Source organism: Trachemys scripta, chromosome 3, assembly GCF_013100865.1.
Source record: "Trachemys scripta elegans isolate TJP31775 chromosome 3, CAS_Tse_1.0, whole genome shotgun sequence".
NCBI classification, from domain to species: Eukaryota; Metazoa; Chordata; order Testudines; family Emydidae; genus Trachemys; species Trachemys scripta.
Window position 1 is genome coordinate 40807431 of NC_048300.1, and position 27572 is coordinate 40835002.

At 41.8% G+C, this 27572-nt stretch overlaps 1 protein-coding gene across 5 annotated transcripts in view; it reads left to right on the top strand.

The window, feature by feature from the left end:
- Positions 1 to 27572, top strand: part of HHAT (hedgehog acyltransferase) — a 330296-nt gene that overhangs the window by 15526 nt on the left and 287198 nt on the right. For all 5 annotated transcript variants that reach the window (XM_034764509.1, XM_034764514.1, XM_034764512.1 and 2 more), the window contains exons 3-5: positions 4302 to 4369; positions 18262 to 18375; positions 23770 to 23964. In XM_034764509.1, the coding sequence (XP_034620400.1) occupies positions 4302 to 4369; positions 18262 to 18375; positions 23770 to 23964 (377 nt within the window). The remainder of the gene's footprint in view (positions 1 to 4301; positions 4370 to 18261; positions 18376 to 23769; positions 23965 to 27572) is intronic.

Below are 27572 nucleotides of genomic sequence, written 5' to 3' on the forward strand. Positions count from 1 at the left end.
TGCTTGTGGGGGTGCTGGTAGGGTCACCCCGAGAATTGCATGCAGCTCGTTGTAGAACTGGCATGTGTGAGGTTCAGCACCAGAACAACTGTTTGCCTCCTTTGCCTTCTGGTACGCTTGGCAAAGTTCTTTTATTTTCACACAGGAGTGCTGAGTGTCCCTCGTGTAGCCCTTTTCCCCCATTCCACGAGCGATCTTTGCATAGATGTCAGCATTTCTTCTGCTGGATAGGAGCTCTGCCTGCACAGACTCTTCTCCCCACACAGTGATGAGATCCACCACCTCCTGTGCAGACCAGGCTGGCGCGCGTTTGGGGCGTGTAGTCTCCATGATCAGCTGTGCTCACGCTGGCAGGCTCCCACTGCTGATCAAACAGGAAATGGGAAATCAAAAATTCCTGGGGCTTTAGCAGGGGAGGGGCTGTTTCCTGTGTACCTGGCTGCAGTGCAGTAGAGTTGAGAATGATCTCCAGAGCGGTCACAGATGAGCATTGTGGAACACCACCTGGAGGCCAACTAAGTCAAATTACACAACGCTGTGTCTGCACTACCTCGCAGTTGATCCATGAAAATCGAATTAAACGCTACACAGGAATGTGTCATCTGACAAACTCTAGCCTTGGAATAATACTCATTTACAACCATACTCACCAACTTGTTTCTGAACAAGGAAACATTTTTCAAGTCTTCCACAATGTATCCAGTTGCATGAAGAGTACGTTGAGGTTTCTTTATGAATTGCTGGAACTACTAAATAGATTTGACAGATTGCAATATTGCTGCTATTACTAATTTTCACAGAGATTTATGTATTTAGGAAACCCCATTATCCATTTGCTTCATCAAACCTTGATGCATGAGGTGTGTGATTTCTTTTTGTTTGTTGGTGTGCTTGTTTTTTCCAATTTAAAATTCAAACCATTTTACGTGAGAGCAGAATAATGCTTTAAATTCCGTTGTGTGCAGGGGAAATCACCAACGGACGGTAATGAGCAGTGGTCTCATTTTTAGTCATTTTTCTTCTCTGATCAGTTTTGAAAACCACTTCATGAAACTAGAACAAGAGGGATTTTAATATAAAAACTCCTGGAGCCCCAACCTCCATGGTAAATAGGAGAGTGGATGGTCAATTTCCTTATTCCTGCTTCTTTATGTTAGTGAAATGAAAGAATCCTTAAGGTTTAAATATCTTGGGAAGGGGAGTTTTTTCCCCCCACCAGAGGACAGTAAACCCTGTAATTAATATGTGTCCCCATGAAAGCTTTTACATGAGCACTTGAGAAAGGCGTATTTATACTCTGATATTTTATGAGGGAAATTTACTTTTTAGCTATCTTTATGTTGCTTTTCTATTATCTAGAGTTGTATGTGTACTCAGAGAGAAGTGATGGGTACAGTTTTAACATTTAGAAATAATAAATATGATTTGGCTCTTATATTTTGGGTATTTTAATGTAAATAAATTTACAGTTTAATGGTTAAAAAGGAACTCCTGATTAGAGGAAATACCAATAGAGAAATAAATCTTGAATGATACTGCATTTTAATTAGTCACGCATGTTATGCTCAGTAAGGCCCCCATCTTGCAATCTTACTCCTGTGTTTAATGTTGTTCATGAGTAGTTCCATTGATATCAATGGGACTACTCACATGAGTAAAGTGAAGCTTGTGTGTAAGAGTGTGCAGCATCTAGTTGATTATCAAGATGGTAAACTGAAGCACTTTAAAAAACTGATTCTTCATGATATGTTCCCTGTAAAGGTTTACAAGATCATCATTATTTTTATTGCACTGTCATATAAAAGTCTTGTGTCTTATTTTTCCCACTAGAGGGAGATATCAAACAGGCTTAAAAATATTGGAAATGAAGACCAGTATATACTTTACATTTTATAATTAGTAAAATAAACCCAACCTATATCATAACATTTGAATTTCATTTTAGATTATAATTCCTAGCACCAAAATCTTTTGAATGGAAAGATAGAGAAAACTAGCTAAGACTTAATTAAATCCTTTGCTATTGCGTTCAGAATGTGCCCCATGGATGGCTTTTCCGGTCTTGGAGGTTAAAATAAAACCATGCTGTTTTCTCAACAGTTTGCTAATATTATGTTGAGTGTTTTTGTTGCCTCTTTATTAACTTCAGGTAGACCAGGACTTGCTTTGTGAATTGCTACAGTACCAATTAATCTTTACTTTCTGTTTAATTACTATTCTAATTTATTATTTGTATGATGGTAGCACCCAGAGCCCCAATCAGCATCAGCACCCAATGGTGAAACACACAGGAAGATGAGATCCCTGCTCTAAACAGCTCGCAGTCTAATGCCCTGCAGCTGTTCTGTGTGAGAGGACCCTTGCCTGCACACAAAGCTTTATTGGCTAGAGGCTATGAAAGGCACAAGAGTTCACCCGCTTGGAGCAGTTTGCAGGATCAGGATATAAATTAAGACAAGATGCAACAAGTAGATGCAACAAACAGTAGGGGGAACAAGAAGAACAACAATGAGAAGATCACACAGTTACACAGGCCAGCTGTGTGCACAGTTAATCGCCAAGTAGTGGGCAATGTAACTTTTGACCATAATTGCAGTTTTGGAAGAAGAGAATCGATTTTGTCATGGTTTCTCTAGGAGTCTGAATATGATGTAATTAAAAGGTGAAATAGAAACCACTGAAGATCGTAGGGAAACCGTTTGAAGAGAATGCTCTCAACACCATAGGTCTTGTCAGTTAATTAAATTGATTTAAGAAATGGAAGCTGACGTGTTTCACTGAAATGGCTAGAGTTCTAATCCTGCTTCTTTCACTTACTTGGTCTGTGGCTTTGAGGTTCTCTCACCTTTCTGTCTGTCTTTCCAACTGTAAATAAGGGATAATACTGACCTGTTTACCTCATGGGGCTGTTGCAAGATCTGATTAATTAAGACCTTAATGTCTCTGCAGTACTTTGAACATATAAAGTGCTATCTAAATACTAAGCATTATTATTGTTATAGGGAGACAAGGTTTTATGTATACCTATGAAACAGCATGTTTCCAATGCCGCTTCTACAGAAACTTGCTCCCATTCCAGTACAACCTGTAACAGTATCTTCATAGGTGTTCTGTACCCAGTAGTACGGGTTTAGGAGGGTCTTAGAGTTAAGAGGGAAATTTTCCTAGATAAGAAAAGACTACATCTCCCCCCACGCCCCGATTTATCTTGTGTGTCACAAAGTCAGAGGCAGAAACTTTGTTCTCTTGAACTTTAGACAGATATTGAAGTTTCACAGAAAAGCTGAGGTGTGATTCATCAGGGATTTAGCCTTTCACTTCAAGCATTTTCTGAACTAAGCATATTTAAACACTTGAATTTCTGAGGCAGCCACTCACCAGCTGGAATCTGAAGTGGGCCTTGAGGAGAGTTAGTTTGATTGGGATGCACTTGTGGGAATAGTTCAGCTGAACCTGCTAGATATTTCATGGGTTATATCTGCTTTTTGCAGAATATATGTCCCCCCACCTTTAAAACAAAACAAAATGAGGTCTCTAATGGTATTTGTGATCAATGACTGTGAATAGTTCATACTTTAAATAGAGTTTAGGGATATGTGTATGTGTGTGTATGTATATGTATTTAATCTTAAATCATCAATTGTGGTGATATTTAGTTTGTTTATATAAGACAAAAAAAATCCTTCCCCTGCCTTCTCTCATCTTTCTCTACACTGGTGAGCATAGTATCACACTGGTGCTTAGATTTTGGTCGTGGAAGTGATTGTCTGCACTGAAACAGACCATGAGCCAACGTATTTTCATGCTTTGTTTTCTTTAGAAATAGAATGAAACATGCATTAAGGATGAAAGGCCATGGAAGGCCTCCAACTCAGCAGAACAGTGTGCTCTGCTGTGTGAGGATTGGGTGACTGTGCAGTCAGTGCACGGAGATTCAGCATGCTGAATGTATGGTGGAGTTGGGTTACTCTGCATGCCAGCCCTGCCTGGATCAGGGACAGCATCAGTGGTCCATGGTTGTATGCATACATCAGCCAGAAATTGGGGTTGTGCAAGGATCAAAGACCAGGGACTACAGTAGTGATTATTTTGTTCAGACCTAAAGATTGGGGGGTGGATTCTGCCCTCCTTACCCTTCTTGATTTCTTCCTGCATAAAGAACCTCTCTTTCCATTTGCTGTGTGTTTGTTTTTCAGGTAGATACAAAGCATTTCATACTGTTTAAAAACTAACACTGCAGGCCCATTGACTCTTATTTTTTTTGGTGAGCTGTTATTAATGGGGGGTATTATTCTTGGCAGAATATGAAGAGGAACTTGAACGAGAATTTGAATTGGAAAAAGATACTTTGTTTTGGGGACTTAAAAAGGTAAGGTCAATGAATATTACTGATCATTTTAGTTTGTAACTTTAGTGTAAATTCATATCCCTAGCAATTCAGTTGAAGTCTTCTTCAAGTGGATTGTGACCAACTTTTATGATTACTGTATTAAACAATGTTCTGCTCCTAGGTGGGACCCTTGGCACAGAATACTATATTCTGTGAATTATTCTGTGTTGTAAGATGTGTTCCCTCTCTTCAGCTGAGTATTATTATAGAGATATTTTAAAGAGTTACTCAGATTTTTATGGATCCTATTATTTGCCTCCCTCCCTCCCTCTGTAAAGCCAGGCACCTTTAATACTTTGAGTCCAAGAACACAGAACCCAGAGGGAGAGAAACTAATAAGTATAAATATGCTATATTCTAAAAATGATGTAAAGCATCTTTTTCTACGCGTAAAAATACATAGGAAAGTGCATCCTCCAATGTGACGGGAGGATTCCTTCCTTTCAGCTCTTCCCACAGGTTTTGCAGTGGGAGGAAAGGAATTCTGGCCCAATGTTTTTAATCAAAATAAATACATTAAAAGTGGTCCATTACTAGCACACTTTCCTCTCCATTCCCTGCCTCTCCAACTTCATTTGCAGTGGCAGGCATGGAATACTGACAAAAAGGAGATATTTGCCAATCCTGGATACTGATTTAGAATCGCAAGCTCAATCAATAGTGTAAAAAAAAAATTAATTTTATCTCCCGAGTTTTTCCATCCCTCAAGAGGAAAAATGGCTTACCTGATGCAATGTGACCTGATCTAGAAATTTGTATTATAGTTTTTCTCTTGTTTGCTGTCCTTTCATACATGTTAGTAGCAAAATCACTTAATCTCTGGTGTCAATGTTTTCCTAAAAAGCATTGGCTTCTCTATGCACCCCCAGCAGCGCTTTTCCTTCTTGCTTGTCATTTGATTGTTTGGATAATGGCTTTGCTTGGGAACATAAAGGAAGGAACATCAAGTCCAGTCCCTTGCGATTGCAGGCAGCCCCATCGGATAATTCTGTTCATGAATTTATTACATTTATGTTTGAGCATCAGGGTCACCCTACACTGGTTTTCAGTCTAGCTTGCTGGGTAATAATTTTTGCAGCATAAATGTTTAAGGAAACACTATTAATTTAAAAATCACATTGCTCTTTGAAAATTTTCTACTACTGTTACAAGTAAAGCCAAAGATTATTTTAGCTGAGACAGGGAAAAGAAAAAATGTGTATTTTTCCTCTTTGTTTACATTGTTCTGTCTAGCTTAGACTCTTACATGGCCTCCATAACTGTAGTATCTGAGCACCTAAGAAGTTGAAATGTATTTATTGTCACAACACCCATGTGAGGTAGAGAATGCTGTTCTCTCCATTTTACAGATGGAGCACTGAGCCCAAGTGACTTGCCCAAAGTCACACAAGAAGTCTGTGGTGGAGCAGGGCCCTGATCCCAAGTCTCTCAACTTGTTGACTAGTACCTTAACCACTGGCCCAGCCTTCCTCTCTTAGTCAGGTGGACCCTGAACCTGCAGTCTGTTCCACATGGGCAGACCCCGGTGCCTGCATGGAGCCTTGCTGGGTTCAGTAAGGCTCTGTACAGGCACATGGATGCATACATATAGAGCTGTTTGCAAGATTGAGGCCTCAGACCCCCATCTTGCAAAAACGTAGACACCTGGTTTATTTTGACCAATTCCATTGAAGCCAATGGGAGCAACTCAAAAAGCAGAACGTTAAGCATGTGCATAAATCTTTGTGGAATCAGGGCCATAGTTAGTTTCCTCTGTTGTTTGTGTGGATCTTTTACCCAGCAATGGGGGGGAATCATCTTTGACAATAGGAATATTTGAATGTAAAGCCACAGTAATAAACTGGGGCACTCAGGTGCTGATGTAGTAATTCAAACTACTTGTAACAACTTTTTTTAGATTGATTGACTAGTTGTTAATTTATTTTTTTTAACACATTTAATCATGTAACATGGTTTGGCATATATGTAGGGATATCGCTGAACATAAATAAGCCTTTTCCTTGTTAACAGTATGAAGAAAGTCATGTGAAAATAATAGCTGCCTCATGTCTGTGTGACAGCCACAGGGGATGATGATAAGCCAATGAGCCATTGTGCCACGGCATGAGGAGGCCGTCTGAATCACCAACTAGGAACAAAGTATTTTAAAAATCTGAAAACATTTCTGTTAATATTAGGACTTCTCAACCCCCTTTAAAAATGCAGATCTGAAAGGTTGGGCCTGACCTACCCATGGCCACATCCTCACTGCACAGTGGTCCTTGTCCCCAATTCATGTTTAAGACACTCTTCTCAGAGATCATAGAATCATAGAATATCAGGGTTGGGAAGGACTTCAGGAGGTCATCTAGTCCAAGCTCCTGCTCAAAGCAGGACCAACACCAACTAAATCATCACAGCCAGGGCTTTGTCAAGCCTGACCTTAAAAACCTCTAAGGAAGGAGATTCCTTCACCTCCCTAGGTAACCCATTTCAGTGCTTCACCACTCTCCTAGTGAAAAAGTTTTTCCTAATATCCAACCTAAACCTCCCCCACTGCAACTTGAGACCATTACTCCTTGTTCTGTCATCTGGTACCACTGAGAACAGTCTAGATCCATCTTCTTTGGAACCCCCTTTCAGGCAGTTGAAAGCAGCTATCAAATCCCCCCTCATTCTTCTCTTCTGCAGACTAAACAATCCCAGTTCCCTCAGCCTCTCCTCATAAGTCATGTGCTCCAGCCCCCTAATCATTTTTGTTGCCCTCTGCTGGACTCTTTCCAATTTTTTCACATCCTTCTTGTAGTGTGGGGCCCAAAACTGGACACAGTACTCCAGATGAGGCCTCACCAATGCCGAATAGAGGGGAATGATCACGTCCCTCGATTTGATGGCAATGCTCCTACTTATGCAGCCCAAATTGCCATTAGCCTGCTGTCTTCTTGGCAACAAGGGCACACTGTTGACTCATATCCAGTTTCTTGTCCACTGTAACCCCCAGGTCCTTTTCTGCAGATCTGCTGCCTAGCCACGTGATCCCTAGTCTGTAGCAGTGCATGGGACTCTGCACTTGTCGTTGTTGAACCTCATCGAATTTCTTTTGGCCCAATCCTCTAATTTGTCTAGGTCCCTCTGTATCCTATCCCTACCCGCCAGCATATCTACCACTCCTTCCAGTTTAGTGTAATCTGCAAACTTGCTCAGGGTGTAATCCACGCCATCCTCCAGATCATTAATGAAGATATTGAACAAAACTTGCCCCAGGACTGACCCTTGGGGCACTTCGCTTGATACCGGCTGCCATCGATAGATCGATAGAGTCAAGTTAATATTGCCTTTGGGTGAAATCACTCTGTGCCAAGGGCTTATGTGGTCCATAGGCCTCATGCTCACCTTCTGCATGGAGTGCTTTATTATTTCTTCAGATTTAAATGACAGTAAATGCTCAGACAAAAAGTGCAGGTGTCATAACACTTAGAGTAACACAGTGCTGAGCACTGAGCATCATGAAATACTTGTACATAGGTATCAGATTAACTTAGCCAGCCCATACATTAAAGGAACAGAAGAGTCCCTTGAACCTCCTCTTCCCCTGCCATGAACATGCTCCACCTTCCCTCAGAACCTGTCAAACAAATGGTTTTTGCATTGTGCCCAGAAGGTTTCAACTCCAGACTGCTTTGGTCCAAATGGGGAGCAAGATCCACAGTCCTGACCAGCAACTTCTTCTCTTTAATAACGAGGTGGATCCAGCTTGAGTGTCCCTGCTAACCACAGCTATGCCACTGTGGCACAGGGAGAGAGGTGATCCCTCATGTGGACTGTTTCCAGGCCATTTAGAGCTCTATAGGTGAAGGCCAACACCTTGAACTACATCTGGAGACCAATAGGCAGCTAGCAGATCCCAGAGCACTGGTGTCATGTGCTCCCAGCCAGATGCCCTGCTTACCAAATACGCTGCCATATTCAGCACCAGCTTCAGTTTCTGCATTGTTTTAAGGTGTCACCCGATGCAGAGTGCATTGCAATACTCTTTTCTGAATTAGGAGTTTCTGTATATTACAGAATTAGTCCTTCAAGAATGGCATGTGCTTTGTGGCACTGCCAGCTTTTGCTGTCTTCTCCATGCTCTGCTCTCGTTGGAAACCGCCAACATACTCTGTCACAGCAGGGATTCTTCCTCTGATTCATGCTGTTTACATCAGCATAAGATGATTGTTCCTGCAGAAGAAGCTATATGTGATTGTAGCCTGATCTATAGGTTATGTATGTATTATACCGATTACTTAACATTCCAGTGTGTTTAGAGTCCTCCATGCTGTGGGTATGGGAGAGGGTTCATGATTTGGCTTTTAGGAACAGAAACATGTAGGCCTTGTCTACGTGACATGGGCTTTGATGATAAAGCCATACTGATAAAGTTATACCAGCAGAGCCCCCTAGTGTAGGTGCAGTTTATGAGGACAGAAGAAGTTTTTCTGTACAGTAATGCCATCTCTCTGAATGACATTAGCTGAATGACATTCTTCTGCTGCCATAATTGTGTCTATACTGGGGATTTTGCTAGCATAGCTATGTTAGCTGTTGGGTGTAGTTTATTCCACACTAATGACTGACCTAGCCATTCTGACAACACTTTGTAGTGTGGACCTGGCTGTAGACACATCTCTTCTGTAGGGGTTACAGAAAAGAGAAGAGATGCCCTTATCCCTATTCTTCTTGCTGCTCCAAAGAAGTTTCCCAGTTTTGTTTCCCCCAATTTGTGTGTGTATTTCTTGTTATTGTTTTTAATGCAGCCTTTAGATAGTTGCAATTTTTGGCATAGCATCCACTGAGGACATTGTTATTTGTCCTCTGGGCTGAGTAAGAGCTCGTTTAAATTGTGCAGTTATATTTAGGTCAAGACCTCATTATCTGTAAAGTGGAGTTGACTCTCAAGCCCATATACAGAACTGTAATAAAATACACCTTTAACAAGACCCTTCTATGCATCCTCATGCTGATGTTCATTTAAGATGCTGAAAGGGCAAAATCCTGACTCCTCCGGTCATGTCGGAACTAAGAGTAAATACATTCTAAGTATCTGAGATTAGGACCCGGAGACTAGAAAGTGTAAAGTTTAAGGGGGTAAGTGAGTTGAGATGTTCTTATTAACATGAAGAGCTTGTGTTTTTACCTGCTAATGTTGTTTCTGTTCCTTTCTCCTGGTTAGATTTCTTACCTGACATGTTAAGAAGTTGACCCAATATAACAAAAAACAGAGGCCATTGCAGCCACAGCTGCAGAATACAAATGTTTATCTTCACAGAAAGCTGCAATTGTAAATTGGAACATATAAATGCAAGTCTCTTATTAACTCTCAGAGAAGCAGTATAAAAGCAGTTGATTACCCAATTTGAACTTAACAGCGCATGGAAATAAATCTATTTCTACTTTTTCAAAGGTCAGCAGAAATAGAATAATAATTCACAGTGAAATCACAGTATTGGTTAAGAATAGACCAAGAATATTTTTTTAATGTCAAGAAATAAAGGTGATTATGCTTTGCATTCTGTTCCTATGGGGAAACAGGGCCAGGAGCAAGACCAGAGATCTGTAAGAGATTTGGGTGTGTCAGCGTTGAATCAATAGAGACTGGGAGCATTGAGGATGTACTCAGTCTTAGTATTCAGGACAGTTATCAACTAATAGGCAAGAAAGAGCTCAAAGGGACACCAGTAACTTAAAAACTAGGCAGTCTGAAAAAAGGAGTTAAAAGTAGTTTGAGGTACTATACCTGCACCTCAGTGCCCCAGTCTATTACTGTGGTTTTATGCTCACATTTTCTTAGTATTTTTGATGACTTTCTTTCCCCTGCTTCTGTGACCTACATACACAAGGAAACTAACTCCGGCCCTGATCCCACAAAGACAAGCATGCTTAATGTTCTGCTTTTTGAATAGTCCCATTGACTATTCAGTGGAACTGCTCATAGGGTGTAAAGCAGGGGTAGGCAACCTCTGGCACATGTGCCAAAGGCGGCACGCGAGCTGATTTTCAGTGGCACTCACACTGCCCGGGTCCTGGCCACAGATCCGGGGGCTCTGCATTTTAATTTAATTTTAAATGAAGCTTCTTAAACATTTTAAAAACCTTATTTACTTTACATACAATAGTTTAGTTATATATTATAGAGTTATAGAAAAAGACCTTCTAAAAAACGTTCACATGTATTACTGGCACGCGAAACCTTAAATTAGAGTGAATAAATGAAGACTCGACACACCACTTCTGAAAGGTTGCCGACCCCTGGTGTAAAGTAAACCACGTGGCCAAGTTTTTGTGGGATTGGGGACTAAGGTCTTAGTCTTGCAAACAGTTCTGTGCATGGGGACCTGTGTGCTTCCATGGAGCCTCACTGAACTCAACAGGCTTTGGGCTTTGCCCGTGTGGAACAGATTGAGGGATCAGGGCCTCACTGCCTGAACAGAAAGAAAGGATGGTCCTGTGGTTAGGGCACTAGCTGACAAGTTGGGAGACCTGGGGTCAAGTCCCTGCTCCACCACAGACTTTCTGCGTGACCTTGGGCAAGTCACTTGATCTCTCTGAGCTTTGGTTTCCCACCTGTAAAATGGGGATGTTAATATTTCTTCTGGGGTGTTGTGAGGATAAATATATTAAAGATTCTGCTGTGCTCTGGTACTATGGTGAGGGGGGTCATATAAGAACCTGAGATAGAGATCTGTACAGGGCAGGGAGGAGTGGGAGGAAGCCCAGCTTCTGACCACTCCTCTATTCCTCCCTGCCCAGCTGCTCCAGGGAGGGAGTAAGCAGGAGCATAGCTTAATCCTGTCTGGTGGACCCAAGTGCAGGGTAATCCACTTAACAATGTAAGGTGGGTTCCTACTCCTCTGTGCATGCACCTAGCTCAAGTCTCAGTCTGTTCCAAAATGTATTTTTATTAATTTTGTATTTGTGACTTAAAATTGTTACCCTTGACCAGTGAAAGATCTGGAAATCTTAAACAATAGTCAGGGGGAGAGATTTCTGGCAGGACTACTTCTAGTACAGTGGTTTTCAACCTGTGGTCCTCAGACCTCTGGTGGTCCGCCCACTGTGTCTAAGATTTCCAAAGGGGTCTGTGCCACCATTTGAAATTTTTTAGTAGTCCACAATGAAAAAAGGTTGAAAACCACTGGACTAGTAGAAAGGATTGTGCAGTGTGTTGAAATAAATTTCTTCAGAGAATCTCGTGTTGAATGGGTGTTCCCTGGAAAATGAACCTAAAGCTGAAATAAGGCTATCTGCAAAACAAGCTCTTTCAGACATTGCTTGGCTCCGTCAGAGGGGGACAGTGAGTCTCTTAATAGTGTCTGGTCCACTGACCCCACTTGGACTTAAAAATGGCACCTTGGCCATAGAGCAGGTGAGAGCTGCCTGAGACGAGGAGACTATAGGAGGTCTCTAAAAGAAGCTTTAGGTGGTTCCTGGTGGAAGGCTATAGGTGAACAGCAGCAGAGGGGTTTGCTGGCCGACCTTCTCATGCCCGAGAGCCAGGGCTGAAGGCCAGACAGCAGCAGAGGGAGTTGCCTGCTGAGATCAGAGCTGAAGCTGATGAAGGACAGGGAGGGCTGGAGTCAGTGGAAGGGCCTACCTCTTGGCCTCTCTGGAGCAAAAAGGTTAAAAGACCAGAGGAAGTGAGGGATGCTCCCCTGGAGAGGATGAGCTCCCAGCAATGAGGCTGTTGGGGGTTCCTGCTGAGAAGAGCAGGGTTGTATTCCAACTGGAAGGACTAGCAGAAGGACTAGAGAGGACCAACGGAGAGCCCAGGTGAGACAGAAGATGGAGTGTGGCATGAAAGGCATTGAGGGACTAGATATCTTGAGATTTTAAGGACTGCATGCATTGGGGTGATAAATGGACTATGTTTTGGGACTTCTGTCATGGACCATTTAGACTGTTTTTCTAATAAACTGGATCCCAGGAGGGGTGTTATTGAGGCAAGAAAGCTTGTGTAGAGTAACTGGGGACTCTGAAGGAGGGGAACCAGAGGGAGGCATGCCTGTTCTGCTGCTGGTGGCTGACCGTATGACAGGCTCCCGCATCTATATTAGCCTCTCTGAAGTTCTCCATGAGGAGGGAATAGGTGGTGCAGAGTTTTAATGAGCTTCTAGATATTTATTCCTGGAGACTTGAAGTCAATTCTTGATGCCAGTCACATGTTGATATGGTACTAGTGATCTGTAAAACCAATAATTCATAGAGGTTATTTTCTCTTGGATAGCTCCCCATTCCCACTCTGTGGTGTGGATGGTTGGCTTAGCCAGGTGTAGGCTCCAGTGGTCAATTCTAGCTTCTGCTGCTAGTCTTCCCCTATCAAGAATACTAGCTTTTCAGAGAACTTTATGTTGTAAATAATGAAGGTGATTTTTTGCATCTTAGTGCAGATCTGAAGATAACACTATCTGGGGGAGGATGAGCCTGTGGTGACTTTACACCAGGGCGGGCAAGCTTTTTGGCCCGAGGGTCACATGAGGGAATAGAAATTGTATGGCAGGCCATGGATGCTCACAAAATTGGGGTTGGGGTGTAGGAAGGGGTGCGGGCTCTGGGGTGGGGCTGGGGATGAGAGTTTTGGGGTGCAGGAGGGTGCTCCAGGCTGGGATTGAGGGGTTTGGAGAGTGGGAAGGGGATCAGGGCTGGAGCAGGAGGTTAGGGCATGGGGAGAGGCTCAGGGGTGTACAGGATCAGAGCGGCGTTTACCTCAAGCGGCTCCCGGAAGCAGTGGCATGTCCCATCTCCAGCTCTTATGCGGAGGCGCAGCCTGGTGGCTCTGCACCCTGGCCCATCCTCAGGCACCGCCCCTGCAGCTCCCATTGGAGCGCATAGGAGCTGGAGCGGTGCCATGCCGTGGTTCCCTGCACCATGAGCTATCCCCTCCCTGCACACATCCCCTAGCTATCCTCTCCTTTCACCCTGAGCTATCCCCTTCTTCTTCCAGTGGTGTCCATGTGGGTGCTCCACTCTAGGTGTCAGTGCATTCCTGCGCCAGAGATGGGAGATTTCTCGCAGGAGTACTCGGTCGGGGGAAGGGCGCGCACAGGAGTCGTCTTGTCCCCTCAGTTCCTTCTCAACTGTCCTCGGCTGCAGACGGAGCTCCGCGGCAGTGCTCTCTTTGATACTTTCTGAAAGGAAAAAAAAAGTTAGAAGTTACATAGGAACTTCTTTTAGTCTATACTTAGTTACATTGTTTAGTTAGTCTTAGACTATACATAGTTACATAGTTTCGTTAGTTTCTCTTAGAGGTTTTTCTTAAGAGAAGAAAGAAGAAGACTTTTTCTCTCCTTAACTCCCTGTTTGGGAACAGTTTCTACAGTTTACCATTACAATTAACTCCCACCATTATCTCTCGAGAGGCGGGAGAGGCTTAACTGCAGTCATGCCGAGAATTCTCAATCTCTATTCTCACCGACAATGTGGTGTGCATGTTTTACATCAATTGCCAAGGAGGAGCCAGGTCTCACTCGCTATGCGGAGAAGCCATGAATATATGGAACTTCTGCATCTGCAACAATATAAACATCACAGCATCATACCTATCAGGGTGCCAAACCACTACAGCCGACAACCTCAGCAGGCACGTCTCACAGGAACACGAGTGGGAAATCCATGACAGTGTTCTCAACACAATATTCCAAAAATGAGGTTACCCAGTAATTGACCTTTTCACCTCAGTGACAAATCACAAATGTCCACTATTTTGCTCCAGGACAGGCCTGGCACCAGGATCATTAGGGGATGCCTTCCTCATCCCGTGGAACGCGTGACCCAAGTACACCTTCCCACTGATCCCCCGGGTCATCCGCAAATACGACTCAACAGAGCATACATCATTCTCATTGTCCCCACATGGCCCAGGCAGACTTGGTTTCCATACCTCTCATGTCTAGCAGTCTGTGCCCCACAACCGCTGCCTTTCCGGACGGACCTCCTGTCCCAGAACAAGGGCCTGACCCAGCGAAACTCCATCTCAAAGCGTGGCTCCTCTCTGGTTCCAACATGGGGAATCGAACTGTTTGGAGAAAGTAAAACAGGTATTACTAACTAGCTGTCGCCTTACCATGAGAAATACTTACCGTCACAAGTGGAGAAGATTCTCCCTTTGGTGTCAGCAAAAACAGCTGGACGCGACCAAGGTGCCTCTATCTATGATCCTAGACTACCTACTAGAACTGAAGGAAATGGGGTTAGCCATAAGCTCTATTAAAGAACACCTTGCTGCCATTACGGCCCTCCATGAACAGATAGAAGGGGCTTCAATATTCGCTCACCCGATTACATGGCGCTTTCTAGCAGGTATACAGAACATGTACTCAGAAGTACACCAACCTGCACCACCACAGGATCTCAATCTTGTGCTCAAATGTCTCGCAAGACCACCCTTCGAACCTCTAGCAACCTGCTCGCTCCTTCATATGTCAATGAAGGTCGCATTCCTAGTGGCAATCACGTCTGCCAGACGTGTCAGCGAAATATGAGCATTGATGGCTGAACCACTGTACACTGTATTTACCAAAGACAAAATCATGTTACATCCTCGCCCAAAATTCTTGCCCAAAGTGGCTACAAATTTTCATATTAACCAAACCATACACTTACCTGCCTTCCATTCCAAGCCACATAATGACTCTCGAGAAGCAACATTGCACATGCTAGATGTCATACGGGCTGTAGCCTTCTACTTGGACAGAACTAAACCATTCTGCAAGTCACCAAGACTATTCATCTCTACAACAGAGCAAGCCAGAGGCTCTATAATATTGACCTAGAGACTCTCCAAATGGGTCTCTACCTGTATTCAAACTTTCTACCACCTGCATCACAAAGAACCCCCCTTGGGCATCAGATCCCACTCAACGCGAGCCATAGCGACATCGATTGCATTCTTGAACAATGTCCCCTTAATAGATATTTGTAGATCTGCAACCTGGACATTGGAGCACACTTTTGCCAAGCATTATGCTATCACCCAAGGCCTTGTCTCAGACTCTTATCATTGGCCTTACAGTGCTCTCATCACACACTTATACATAACTCCAAACCCCTACCACCTCTGGTGGGGTACTGCTCTACAAGCACCTAGAGTAGAGAAGGAACAGAGGGGACGGTTGGGGGAGCGCGTGCTACAGGAGGTGCCAACGGCTGCACGAGACGACCCCTGTGCGCGCCCTTCCCTTGACCGAGTACTGCTGCGAGAAATCTCCGATCTCTGGCACAGGGATGCACTGACACCTGGAGTGGAACACCCACAGGGGGACACATCTCGAAGAACCATGGTTACTGCACAAGGTGAGTGACTTCTTCTCCCTGCACACAGCCCCTAGCTACCCCCTCCCTGCACCCTGAACTACTCCCCTGCCTGCACTCTGAGCTACCCCCTGCTTGCACACAGCCCCTAGCTACCCCTCCCTGCACCCTGAACTACTCCCCTGCCTGCACTCTGAGCTAACCCCTACCTGCACACAGCCCTGAGCTCCCCCCCACACACCTGCACACAGCTCTTAGGTACCCCTCACCCTGCATCTTGAGCTATTTTAAAACTTTTTGAGCTGAGCCCCCCACCTTTGAGTTATAATTTTGATTGCTCCCCTCCCTCCCCCAACCCAGACAAGCTGGGTGGCCTGCTAAGGTGAGTCAGAGGTGGCGGTGGTGCTCCTTCCCCGGACCCCGCTGTGCAGAGCTGGCTTGAGTCCCGCTGGCCCCTGCCCACCCAAAATAAAAGTCAAACAACACCTATGCCTGAGTGCCCCTCCCACCCCCGGCCTAGAGCCCTGAGTCTTCTCTCCCCTGCTGGGCCCTGGAGTTTTTATAGCATGTTGGGGGCACCTCAGAAAGAAAAAGTTTGAGAACCCCGATGTAGGTTATATTTTTTCCCATTGTTGAAAGGTTTTGTCTTTTAAATGTGTGTGGTCGGACAGGTGGGGGGAGATGTGATATTCAAAGTGGTTTTTATACATATGTTCTTCAAAAGCTGGAAATGATACAGTGTTTAACAAAATGTGGCAGAACAGAGAGCCCTACACTGAGGGCAGGTCGTTTAAAATGGGAGTGTCACTAGGGTGTAGTTCTGGAATACTAGCAGTTTCAATTGAGTCTCTGGCAGTACTCCAGTCAAGCCTGGGCCTCATATTTGCTTCAGACAGAATTAAAGAGATGGCTTGCAGGACTGGGTCTCAAATAGCTAATACAAAACATTCAGGGAGAAAAAGAATGAGCCAGTCTTCCTTGAAAAGTTAATGTGAAGTATTAGAATTGGCTCTAGTTGACTGGCTTGAGTTCTATGATTGAGAATGGTGGAAAAGTTGGAGGAGAGAATGGAATATCAGGGATAACTAATTGCAGGGTGGGGAAGGAGCTATGCAATATTTTTTGAAGCTAAAAGCTTGAGTGGCATTTTGTTTCAGGAAATTGATCTGGAGTTTATCCTGGTGTGATTTGTACTGCCATTCCAGGAGTGTCCCTGAAAACAGTCACTATGATCTGGTGCAATATTTTGTGGTTGATGAGCCTTATAACGGAAGTTTTGCAGTTTGTTGTTTAGAATCATATGAACTTTCAGTTTATTGAAAATTTTGTATGCACTTTTCTTGGTCTGGGTAGAAGGTTGTGTAGATTGTTCTTTGTGCCACCTTATGAAGTTCTCGTTCTTCACTTAGTATGAGCATCTAGTGCTTACTACCCCGAGTAGTCCCATTGAAGCTGGTGAATTCAGCAAGAAACACTACAATCAGTAGTATGGGCATGTCTCAGGACCTAGGAAAACAGGCTGTGTTTCAAAAAAGTGTTGGTTGTGATCAGATCTAGGTGGGAAGCTAGGAGCCAAAATTGCATGTAAAAACCATAATCAGGCATTTTATAAAATTAAAAATTATTCAAATATTGGAAGATCATCAGAGTAATTAAACTGAATTAAGTTAAAGCTAATATGCTGCTATGAGTTACTTTGGATACTTTGTTCTGTCACGAGTAAGAGTGGTACATAGCTGTTCTGCCCCAGGAACAGTCCAGACTTGGTTATAATTCCTTCTCTGGTTTTCTTCCTTGCTGCAATGGGGGAAAGTCATCTGCACCTCCTTTTTACCATGCAGATTACTTCTTTCCTCATGCTAGCTCAGTTCTGCTGTCTGGTGCACTGGGCATGGAGCCAAAGCTGCAAAGTATACAGTTGCACTAAGGTCTGCATAGTAACATAATCTAGTTTAAAGCAAGTTATTTGCTGCATAGTTGAAATCCACACTATTGTCCTCCTGTGTTCAGATACTGGTGAACAGCCACGTACTACTGTAGTTTGCAAATTCCATTTGATAAGCCTTGTGTGAAGGACTGTCACATTGTTCCTGACAGGCCTCCTGGAGAAATCTCATTATTATGATTATACCGTGTTGGTGTTCAATAAATATTGATGAATAGAGAGAGAGCCCTTAAAATCAGGAATCTTATTCTGTGCTGAGCCTGTGCTTCCTCACTTGTATCTACATTTTTCAGTGCTGAGATGATACATGTATTTATGTGCTTGTGCGTATGTTTTATAGTTTGAAAATTTTTGATGCTTTGGTGGGAAGGGTCACCGTCAAATCAAATTTGGCCTCAGATTTAGGTTTTACAAGATGTACCAATAGAAATGGTTCCACAAATTTTAAACAAATTGAAATCATTTGGAATTGTGGATGCTCATCACCTCTGAAAATCTGACCCTTCTACTGTAACAATGTGTGTAGATTCCCTTCAGACCATGGTCTGTGGTATTGGATCATAAACCTTTGTGTTTTATTCAAACCTTTCACGCTGTTTCATCAGTATACTCCCCCCCCCAGCTTTGAAACACATATCAATTAATTCACTATGTATTCTAGGATCCCACAGACTTTGAGTGGAGCTTCTGGATGGAATGGGGAAAGGAACGTATAATATGGCTTCTGCTTGGCCATCTAATGGTATCACAGATGTCAAGGCTCTTTATGGAAAAGGTATGAATGCATGTGTTTCGCAGGAGTGCACCTTATATTTTTTCAGTTAGCTGTGAGACCTGGAAAACAGAACACTTGTATTACAAACTGTTGAAAAGTATATTCTATAGAATGAAAAATTCCAAGAAATTGTATCTAGGAGATATAATTATTTATGACCCAGTTCTGCCACCTTTACTCAAATGAGGAAGCAGTCCCATTTAAATCCAGAGCTTTGGAGCGGAGCCCGGAGCAGCTCCGGAGCAGTGGAGCTGCAGGTTTTTGCCTGGAGCGGAGCCAGAGCACAGCTCCAAAGCCCTGTTTAAATCAACGCCTCATTGTGAGTAAGGTTGAGAGAACTGGGCCTATAGTTAGGGACTTAATACTTTCCTGTGAGAATGCTCAAAAATGATGTTGGATAATGGGGACTTGGATATGCACGATATTTGGGACCAAACCTGATACACATCATGCAGGTACATGACAGCCAAAAGCAGCATGTCTCTACATGGATGGGCAATTATACCACAGACCCAGTACAGTGTAACTCTGTCCCCTCGTATGTGCTGTGGAGAAGAGATGTCCGAGGTATGTTTTTTCCATTGGAAAATGTAGTTGTTGAAACTAAAATTTTACACTGGAAAATATTGGATTTTTTTTAATGATTTTTTTTTTTTATTTTTTCCAAAGCAGCATTTAATCCAAACATTTTGCTTTGTTTTGAAGTGCTTATTTGAACTGAACCGTTTCTATTTGAGGAGTTGATTCAAATAGAAACAGTTAATTTCAAATTGATATTTCAACTTAAAATGTCGTTTTAAAGTGAAATGTCAGTTCAGAATGTTTCAGATCCAATTGACATTTAATTTAAATATTTAATTTCACAGTGTCAAAACATTTCATTTCAACACTTGCATGTGAATATTTCATTCTACAAAAAATGTCTTTCTTTTCTTGTGTGGTCCTGAATCAGGACAAAACCAAATATTGGACTTTTCTGGAGGATACAAATTCTGTTTTCTGACCACAGCTCAACTGGGAAGATTTTTCATCTCCCACAATCTGCAAAGCTAGCCCCTCTTAGTACCACAAACCCACATTTTCAGAACTTAGGGGGCAGGGAGGATTATAAAGCTATAAAGTGACTAAGCTATATATAAAAATTTAGCAATTTTATTGTCTAATATCTGGGTCCTTCCATGGCTAGAAGTAAGAACCATTAGAAAGCTGCTTTGAAACTCTTGTTCCTATCCTATAGGAATGAGATTTCAGGCCCTTTTGCAGGACTGGATACCTGTTCTGGATCATTGACATTTTGCAGGGAAAATCCACAAATGAGGGGGGAAAGAAGGAAACATTTTTGTGGTAGGGTGATTTAAGGGGGGGAAATAGTGGCTGTATGAAGCTTCTCAGTGGTTGTGCTGGTCCTATCAATTTTTAGTGGCAGTGCAAGAAATGACCTAAGGACTGCCAAAGTTTGGAGCCAATATAATGGATTTGTTCACTTCCTGCCCCCATAATTTTATAAAGAAGATGATAAATAAGGAATATAAGTAACTGAAAACAAGTGTCAAATAATGGGAAGTGTCACTTAACCAGCCCTGCCTATAATAATTTCAGCAATGTAGTATGTAAAAATGGGGTGTCCTTTAATAAAACATATTCTTGGTTTACAGAGAGAGGAAGGGGACCAGTTTATAGTTCCTTAGCATTAATCAGAGATGAAATTACATGGAACTTTGAATCTGAAGTTGAATCATAATCATGTATCTCAGAAAAGAATAATTTAATAACCCTATTGTTCTGCTTTTATTAATCTGCTTCATTATGCAGACTGTTTTTTTTAAAGACAAAATCTAATTTCTTTCACTGCTACCTTTCCTTATAGAACACCAAACATTTGTGCTTTGGGGGCAGTGCAGAATGTGTAACACCAGGTATTTCAGCAGTTTCAGCTGAGAGGTTTTATAAAGCTCCTTTGAGTCCCGAAAGAGATTGTCTCAGGTGGGATGAAGATCTGACTGCCAGCAGTTATGGTTCATGGAATCTGTATTGGAAACACATGGGAACACTAGGCAGTCCCTGCGGAGATATTGTCATGATACTGCCTGTGACCTTGTATCACTTTTTTCATTTTTTTGTGCTAGCTTTTTCTTAGAACTTGGGTGATCTGTAAATTGAAAATAAAGTTAGAAGCATTGATACTGCGGATGTAAGAAAAAGAAGGTGAATGTAATGAATTGGTCTTTTGAAAATGGCAGGAGAAGGGCAGGAAATGTAGTAGTAGTAATCATAATAAGAAAATGTGCTGCACAGGAATCATCACAGTTGAATAGGCCATTGATTCATCTTGTCTCTGAGAGTGCAACACGTCAAATATTTAAGAATATCTTCAGTATACTTAATTGTGTAATAATGTAAAGGGGAAATGATGTTTTGTCTCCAGCTGAGGATCAATTTCTGCCCTTCAGCATTCGGAATGACGGCCCTGGTAATTTTATCCTAGCTAGTGTAACTGTAACTACTTGGCTTATCCATATAAATACCACTGTGCAGGTGATCTGCAGGGACTACTTTTCTTCTAGGATTTTGGGAACCAGAGCAGGGTGTTACAGAAGATCTTGGGGTGTGTGGGGTACCTTAGTCATGGATCCCGCAGATTCATGGGGTTGGAAATCCTTGTGTTTCCATTAGACGGAATAATTTTGAAAGCATATGCGAATTTTAGTCCCTTGTTCAGTTTGTCCACAAGAGAGAGAGAGGCTCTAACTTCGTAAATATCTAGGATGGAATGCATTTGCTAACTTGTTTGTGTAAATAATGGATGCTAATAATGTAGAATGGAAAAGAAGCCATAAACCTAATTATAATCAAGGAATATTTGAGTAACTAATTTACAGTCACATTTGTTCACTTCTAATTATTAGCCCCAGGTCTTGCTGTGAATAGTTCACTGGACTTTTGTGTCATGTGATTCTTTAACTGACATGTCCTGTTCTAGAGACATGGACTTCAGTTTTCTTGTGATGCTTTGCAGGAAGAAATTATTTAAAAATTATTTAAAACAGTTGCACTCAGCAGTCACACTAGTAGGAAGCTACATACTGTATTTGAGTTGAATGCTCACAGAGGAGCCAACGTTTAGATGCACTAGAAGAACATTTCTTTTACAATTTTTAAAGGGGTCTCTACTACTGTTGTGTTAAAGTGATTCTCAGTGCGACTCTCTCCATTTTTTGAGTTCAGATTTATAATGAGTAATGATATAAGCTTATGTGCATTGTTTAGATTTCAAATCATGTTAAATTATGTAAAAAGCAGCAAGAGGGTTCTTTTCACAGTTGGAATCACTTCAGTAGTTTCTTCTTAGCATCTTGTTGATGCTATTTTCAGCCTCAAACACTGCTTAAAGAAAGGCAGAGAGAGACAGAGACATCCAGACAAGCAACTTCAAGAGCTTCAAAGAACTGCTGATGCAAGCTGAACATGTCAGGAGAATGTTCTCAGTCTGGATGTTTACTACACATACTACTGTCCTTATCTTAGAAACCCTGGAACCCTCCTGAGAGACCACAGCAAAATCCATAAAACTCCTATGTTATGTTGCAGGATTTTAAACTGCCATTTCTTTTTAAAAATATATTTTTATTGCCATTAATACATGCAAATTTAATTTTTTCAATATTTTAAGGCAAATAATATGGAAAAATAAAACATTATTATTATGATTATTATTTGTATTATGGTAACACAGAGAGACCCCGGTCAGGATGGGAGCTGTGTTGCGCTAAGTGTTGTATGTGTGTGTTTATAGGTGGATGTGAACCTTGCCCTGAAGAGGTTAAGCACTGATGCTATACCGATGTGTTTTAATATAAACCCATTCAACAATGCACTGTGAGAGTGCATGTGCAAATTGTCTTAGAACCTTTGAAGCTGATTAAATTTTAGCTAACAAAACCAAAAGTTTCTTATTGTAGGTTTCCTGGTCTGCCAATTTCCTGTGCATTTAAATTCACAATCCTAACATACTAATACAGTGTTTTGCATTGATTGTAAACACACCGAACAGATTTAAATGCACACACATTTATGTATATCTGCTTAGCTATCTGCATACAGAAAAGTCTATAGATAGGCACAATAGGGCATATAATAATTGTAGTTAGAAAGTGCCCTCAGTGAAGTGCTCCTGGTGTTACACAAATAAGTTAAAATACAATCCTACTGAAATAATTAAGCAAACAATATTTGGTGCCATTAACAGTGAAAAGGGGGTGTGGAGGGGAGAGTGGTCTGAATGTAATTAAAAATTAACACTGCTTTTTAGAGAGATTTAGAGTGGTAATTGCTCTTCATTTAGCCGTGAGGCGTAGCAGGGATCTGTGAGGCTTGCTAGTCACATGCCCTCCCCATTCCATAAGGATACACATCCCTCCTGTTAAAGGGGAGGATAAGGGGCAAAACTGTGAGAACATGCAGAGCTTCAAGAAAAGCCTGCTCCTTCCATTGGATTTTCTCTGGGAGGAAAGCGCTGGGCCTAGTGGTCTGTGTTTGCACAGATCCAAGTTTGGTTCCCTAGTTTCCTAGGCTGGCAGGCCTCATAGTAGTGTTGGAACAGTTTTTATAGTGGGGGTGGTGAGAGCCATTGAAAAAAACTGTAAACTCTGTATATTATGGAAACCATTTCAAGACTGGGGGTGCTGCTGTACCTCTAGTTCCAGCACTCCTGCCTTAGTCCTTGGTGGAGGAGAAAGCAACTCTTGATTTTCTCTAGCTGTCCCATGGCTGATGCACAGCGCAACACTGATTGGCTCCTGAAGGAGCTTTTTCCAACTCTCTTCTTTGACTATTTTTGATAGTAGCAAATGGTGGAGGCAAAGAGTTATATACAAGAATCAATCTGTTGGGTGGGAGGTGGCAGTGGGACTGCTCACCTGCACATAGCACACTATAAAACAATGAGGGGAAAGAAATGTGGGCAGGGACACCGGGGCAATTCCTCTAAGCATATAAATAGTGCCAAATGATCTTTAATGTCCATGCAGAGCAGAGAATGCTTCAATGTTAACTTCTCATCTGAAAGGCCCTCACAGAAAAAACTGCGTGGAGCTCAAATTCTCTAACTTGAAGAAAGAAGCGATTAATTGATCCTATCAGAATTTAAACCTCTGGTTCCAGGGAGTCCTTGTATTTCACAACTGATATTTAGATCATTAGGCATTTTTAAAACTAAAGTTATATTACTTTCTGTAATATCAGTACTGTTCTCAGGTTGGTATTTTGTGTCTATTTATTTTTGCCATTAAAAACATACGGGTTTGTTAAGGTAAATGTCATGTTTTGGGGGGTTGATTAATAATTTTTACTTCTATTATTTTAAATTGAAAGTCCCCCTCTCTCCTTTTCTTCCAGTACAAACCCTGGTGTCTTATGGCATACGGAATGGTGGCCTGCTGGTTTCTATTAGGAATCAATGGCTTGACAGTGATTTTGCTACATATAGCCATTTCATTTTCCGTGGCTCAGTTTCAGACAGCAGTCCTGACATGGCTGTGCTCACTACTTTTGTTAACAACTTTGCGCGTACCAGCCGTGGAAGAAGCAAAGGTAATTTTTTTAGTGTGATCAAAGTATGGTATTTATTTATCATGATCGTGGACAGCATTTTATTGCAAAACCCTTATCAGCAGAATCACTTTTAGTTTTGCCAAGGCAAAGATGGGCTCAAAAGAACTTTCTAGGTGCTAAGGTGCAGCAGGTGTTGGTACAGCCTTTGTCTGTAGCATCTCTTTTGGAAATGTTAATAACCTTGCTGAGAACTCCCTCTAGTGAGCTCTCTCTCATATGTATTGTCATGGTGTGTTGTGGCCCTGAGTACTAAAAGATGACTAGATTCATAACAAGCTTGTTATTCTATAGAGTTTCATGTTGGTGTAAACTGAGAAGAGAACTGTGAGGCAGATAGAAGAGTCTTGTTCTCCATTGCAGCTTACTTGTTCTCTTTTAAACAATAGATGAAATCATTGAATGCAATAAACTGTAGTGTATGCTCAAACTAATCTGATTTACCCACTTTCTTTAAGACCTGACTATATTTTAATTAAAACTGCTGTCTGTGGATTTCAAAACCATTTATCTACAGCTCTGCTTGCTTTTATTATTGTCATCATTATCTTCAAATTACCTTTTTATGATGCCTTTCCTCCCAAAGGATTCTAAAGAGCAGCTGAATTGATGAATGAAATGAGTGGTCTTACATATGAGGAGCATCTGGATTATTTAGTCCTGAGAGAAGGTTAAAAGGCAACACAAGTGAAGTACTTAAACTAGTCAAGGATTGTTATAAAATCAAGACTGAATAGCCTTTTGGAGATTGATGAACAAGCCAGAACTAAAGGTCATACAATTAGGTGCAGGAGGGAACATATTAAAAAAGAATTGAGGACCTTTTGCAGAGAGAGTGGTGAATAGGTGGAATGGGATTCTAGTTGAGATAGTAGACTCAAATAGTAAGAATTGAGCAAAAGTTGAATGACTGTATGGAATTTAATAAATTAAAGAGGCATTATTCATTTTGGTGTTTGGAAGGAGCCAGATGCCTTTTCAGGGAGTCAAGAGGGAATTTTTTCTGATCATGCTTTCCCTTTCAGATGCCATCCCACACTTGAAAAGGGCCCAAGACCTGCTTCTATGCCTACATTGCACCAGTGGTTGACATAAAAAGTTAACATTTATAGTAGAGTGATTGTTTATACGTATTCAACTCTTGATGTGCATTGCCCCATGTGCCAGAGATCGCAGTCTTTTTGCCTGCTGACCAATGGCTGCGCCCTTCTCCCGCGGGCATGAAACGACAGAGTAGGGCCAACTTCCTCTGTTCCTTCCAACTGCCCTTGGCTGAAAGATGAAGGAATTGCCAGTGTCCTTATTCCACAGCCTAGTTTACCTAGTTTTTCTTGTAACTCCTGGATATGGTTAGTTGACAGCAGTAGTACTAGGGTTAGCTTTTCATAGGTTTTAAGTATTGTTTACAGTTAGGTTTCATCTGAGTAACTTTTAAAATAATTTTCTATCTCTGTGGCTGAACAGAATTCTCCTGGTTTCAGATATGGCCATTCTCCTTAATGATGGCCATTCTAAAAGTTTGTTTTGTTTAGGTGAGGGTCCAATGCTCTATTTGTTTTTCAAATAGGCGAGAGAAGCTTGTTTGAAGCTGTTCCCGTTAGATAAATCTATGAGACTGGCCTCAGATTTGGGCATTCCCTGTGCCTTTGGAGCCGTCGTCTTCAAAAAATGCACTGGCACCTACAACCACTTGGTTTTGTGCCTCTTCCACTTCTTCCACAGAGGCTTCGTCTCTGAAATCTTATCTGACAGGAGTAGCACACACCATCATTCCGCTGGGGAACATAAAAAGTGGCCACCTTCTCAGGCACCCTCTAAGAAAAGGAGACAGAAATCTTCTCATCAAGTCTCTGCTAATAGTCGTTCAAGGCATCAACATGGTCTTTTTTGACACCCTAAAGCACACTAGTACACATCCTTTGGTACTGTTGAAGGAATAGTCCCTTGTAGTTACCCACACTGATAATGTGGTACTCTATAGCATACCTCAAGATATGGATTTTTCTGTCACTCCCTCTTCCACAGTCTAATGGCTATAACAGAAATTCTTCCAGATATTTAACTTCCTTTTAATCTGTTGCTCCTAGTTAGATCCCTTGCACAAACCCTAGACATTCCACTCTCTCTGGTGTTTACACTCTTTGAATACTTTAATTGGTTTTGCTTGTATTCAGTTTTTATTCATACGCTGGTTCCTCTAGACCAGTGGTTTTTAGCCTGGGGTGCGAGATGCCCTTTCTGGGGGCGCGAGACATGCCAGATGTTTTTAGAAGGTAAATCATCGAAAACACAAATTAAGTACAGGCACGTAAGTACAACTACTTTGATGAAACAAACCTATGTATTTATTAACATTATACATTTTTTAACGATTAATGTAATATACAAACAAAAATATATCTAGGTTTAAGGGGTGTGAGAACATATTTTTTAGGTTTAAGGGGTGCAAAAACATATTTTGATTTTTGATAAGGGATGCGAGAACATATTTTGAGAACCAAAGGGGTGCAGGCTGCAGAAAAGGTTAAGAACCACTGCTCTAGACTCTTCATTTCTGTTGCTCTTTTCTGAATTCCCTCAAATTTGTCAACATCTTTCTGATACTGAGGCACTCAGCTCCTAATATGTTTGCATCACATCCATCAAGAGGATGATTACGTATATTACCTACCTAACCCTTTGTGTAAGAAGCCTACAGATTTTTTTGCAATGTGTAAAAATAAATAAATAAATGTTTGAATGTGAACCCCTGCCTTCCACACCTCCAGTTGTTGGAATTTTAGTATTTGAGGTCTAGCTCAAAATCAGATTCAGCATGTCTGCTGCTTCTTGAAACATGGCATTATTCATGGGAAATAATGGGGGTTATCCCTTGTCATGTTGATTGGTGTTATATGAATAAAGCCCTGTGCGTCAAGATGAAATTATATGCCTTAATGTGTCAAGGTTATTTTGATGGAGCATAATATATGATAAACAAGTGCTCCACTAATGCTCCAGTAAACACATCTCTACTTCAAGAGAGATGTAATCGCTCTAATTCAAAATGCTGATTTTTTTCATATCCCAGAGTTGCTTAGTCAAACTTGGCAGTTTCTCTTTCATGACTGTAGGTTTCTGAATTGGAAAATGAAGCCTATTGCTCTAACAGTTGGATTTATGCCAAAACAAGGGTAGTTAACCATCCTTTAACTGACTGGCATAGACTCAGTTTTGCTGTCTTCATCCTCTGCTTCCTTTCACTGGCTATATGGATTTTAAAGAAACTGTTCTTCGCTTGTGAACAGATTTATTTGTCCCATTATCCTCTCTCCAAAAGACACTTTTGTTAGGACTGACAAACTCATTTCTCTTTGGTTCCAATGCATGGTGCAGCAGGACCGGATCTTATCAAATGGTGGGTGGGGAAGGTGGAGGGCTATTAAATCCACTACAGTATAGATGTTACCATCCAAACACAGTTCACTGACATGTGGGCATTCAACAAGTCTGTTAATTACATTGAGAATTTCCTACCCTTCGTCTCCATACATAACTCACCTTTGTGTCTCCCCTTCCCCAGTGCAGGAGAATGAAAGGAGCAGGCAGCT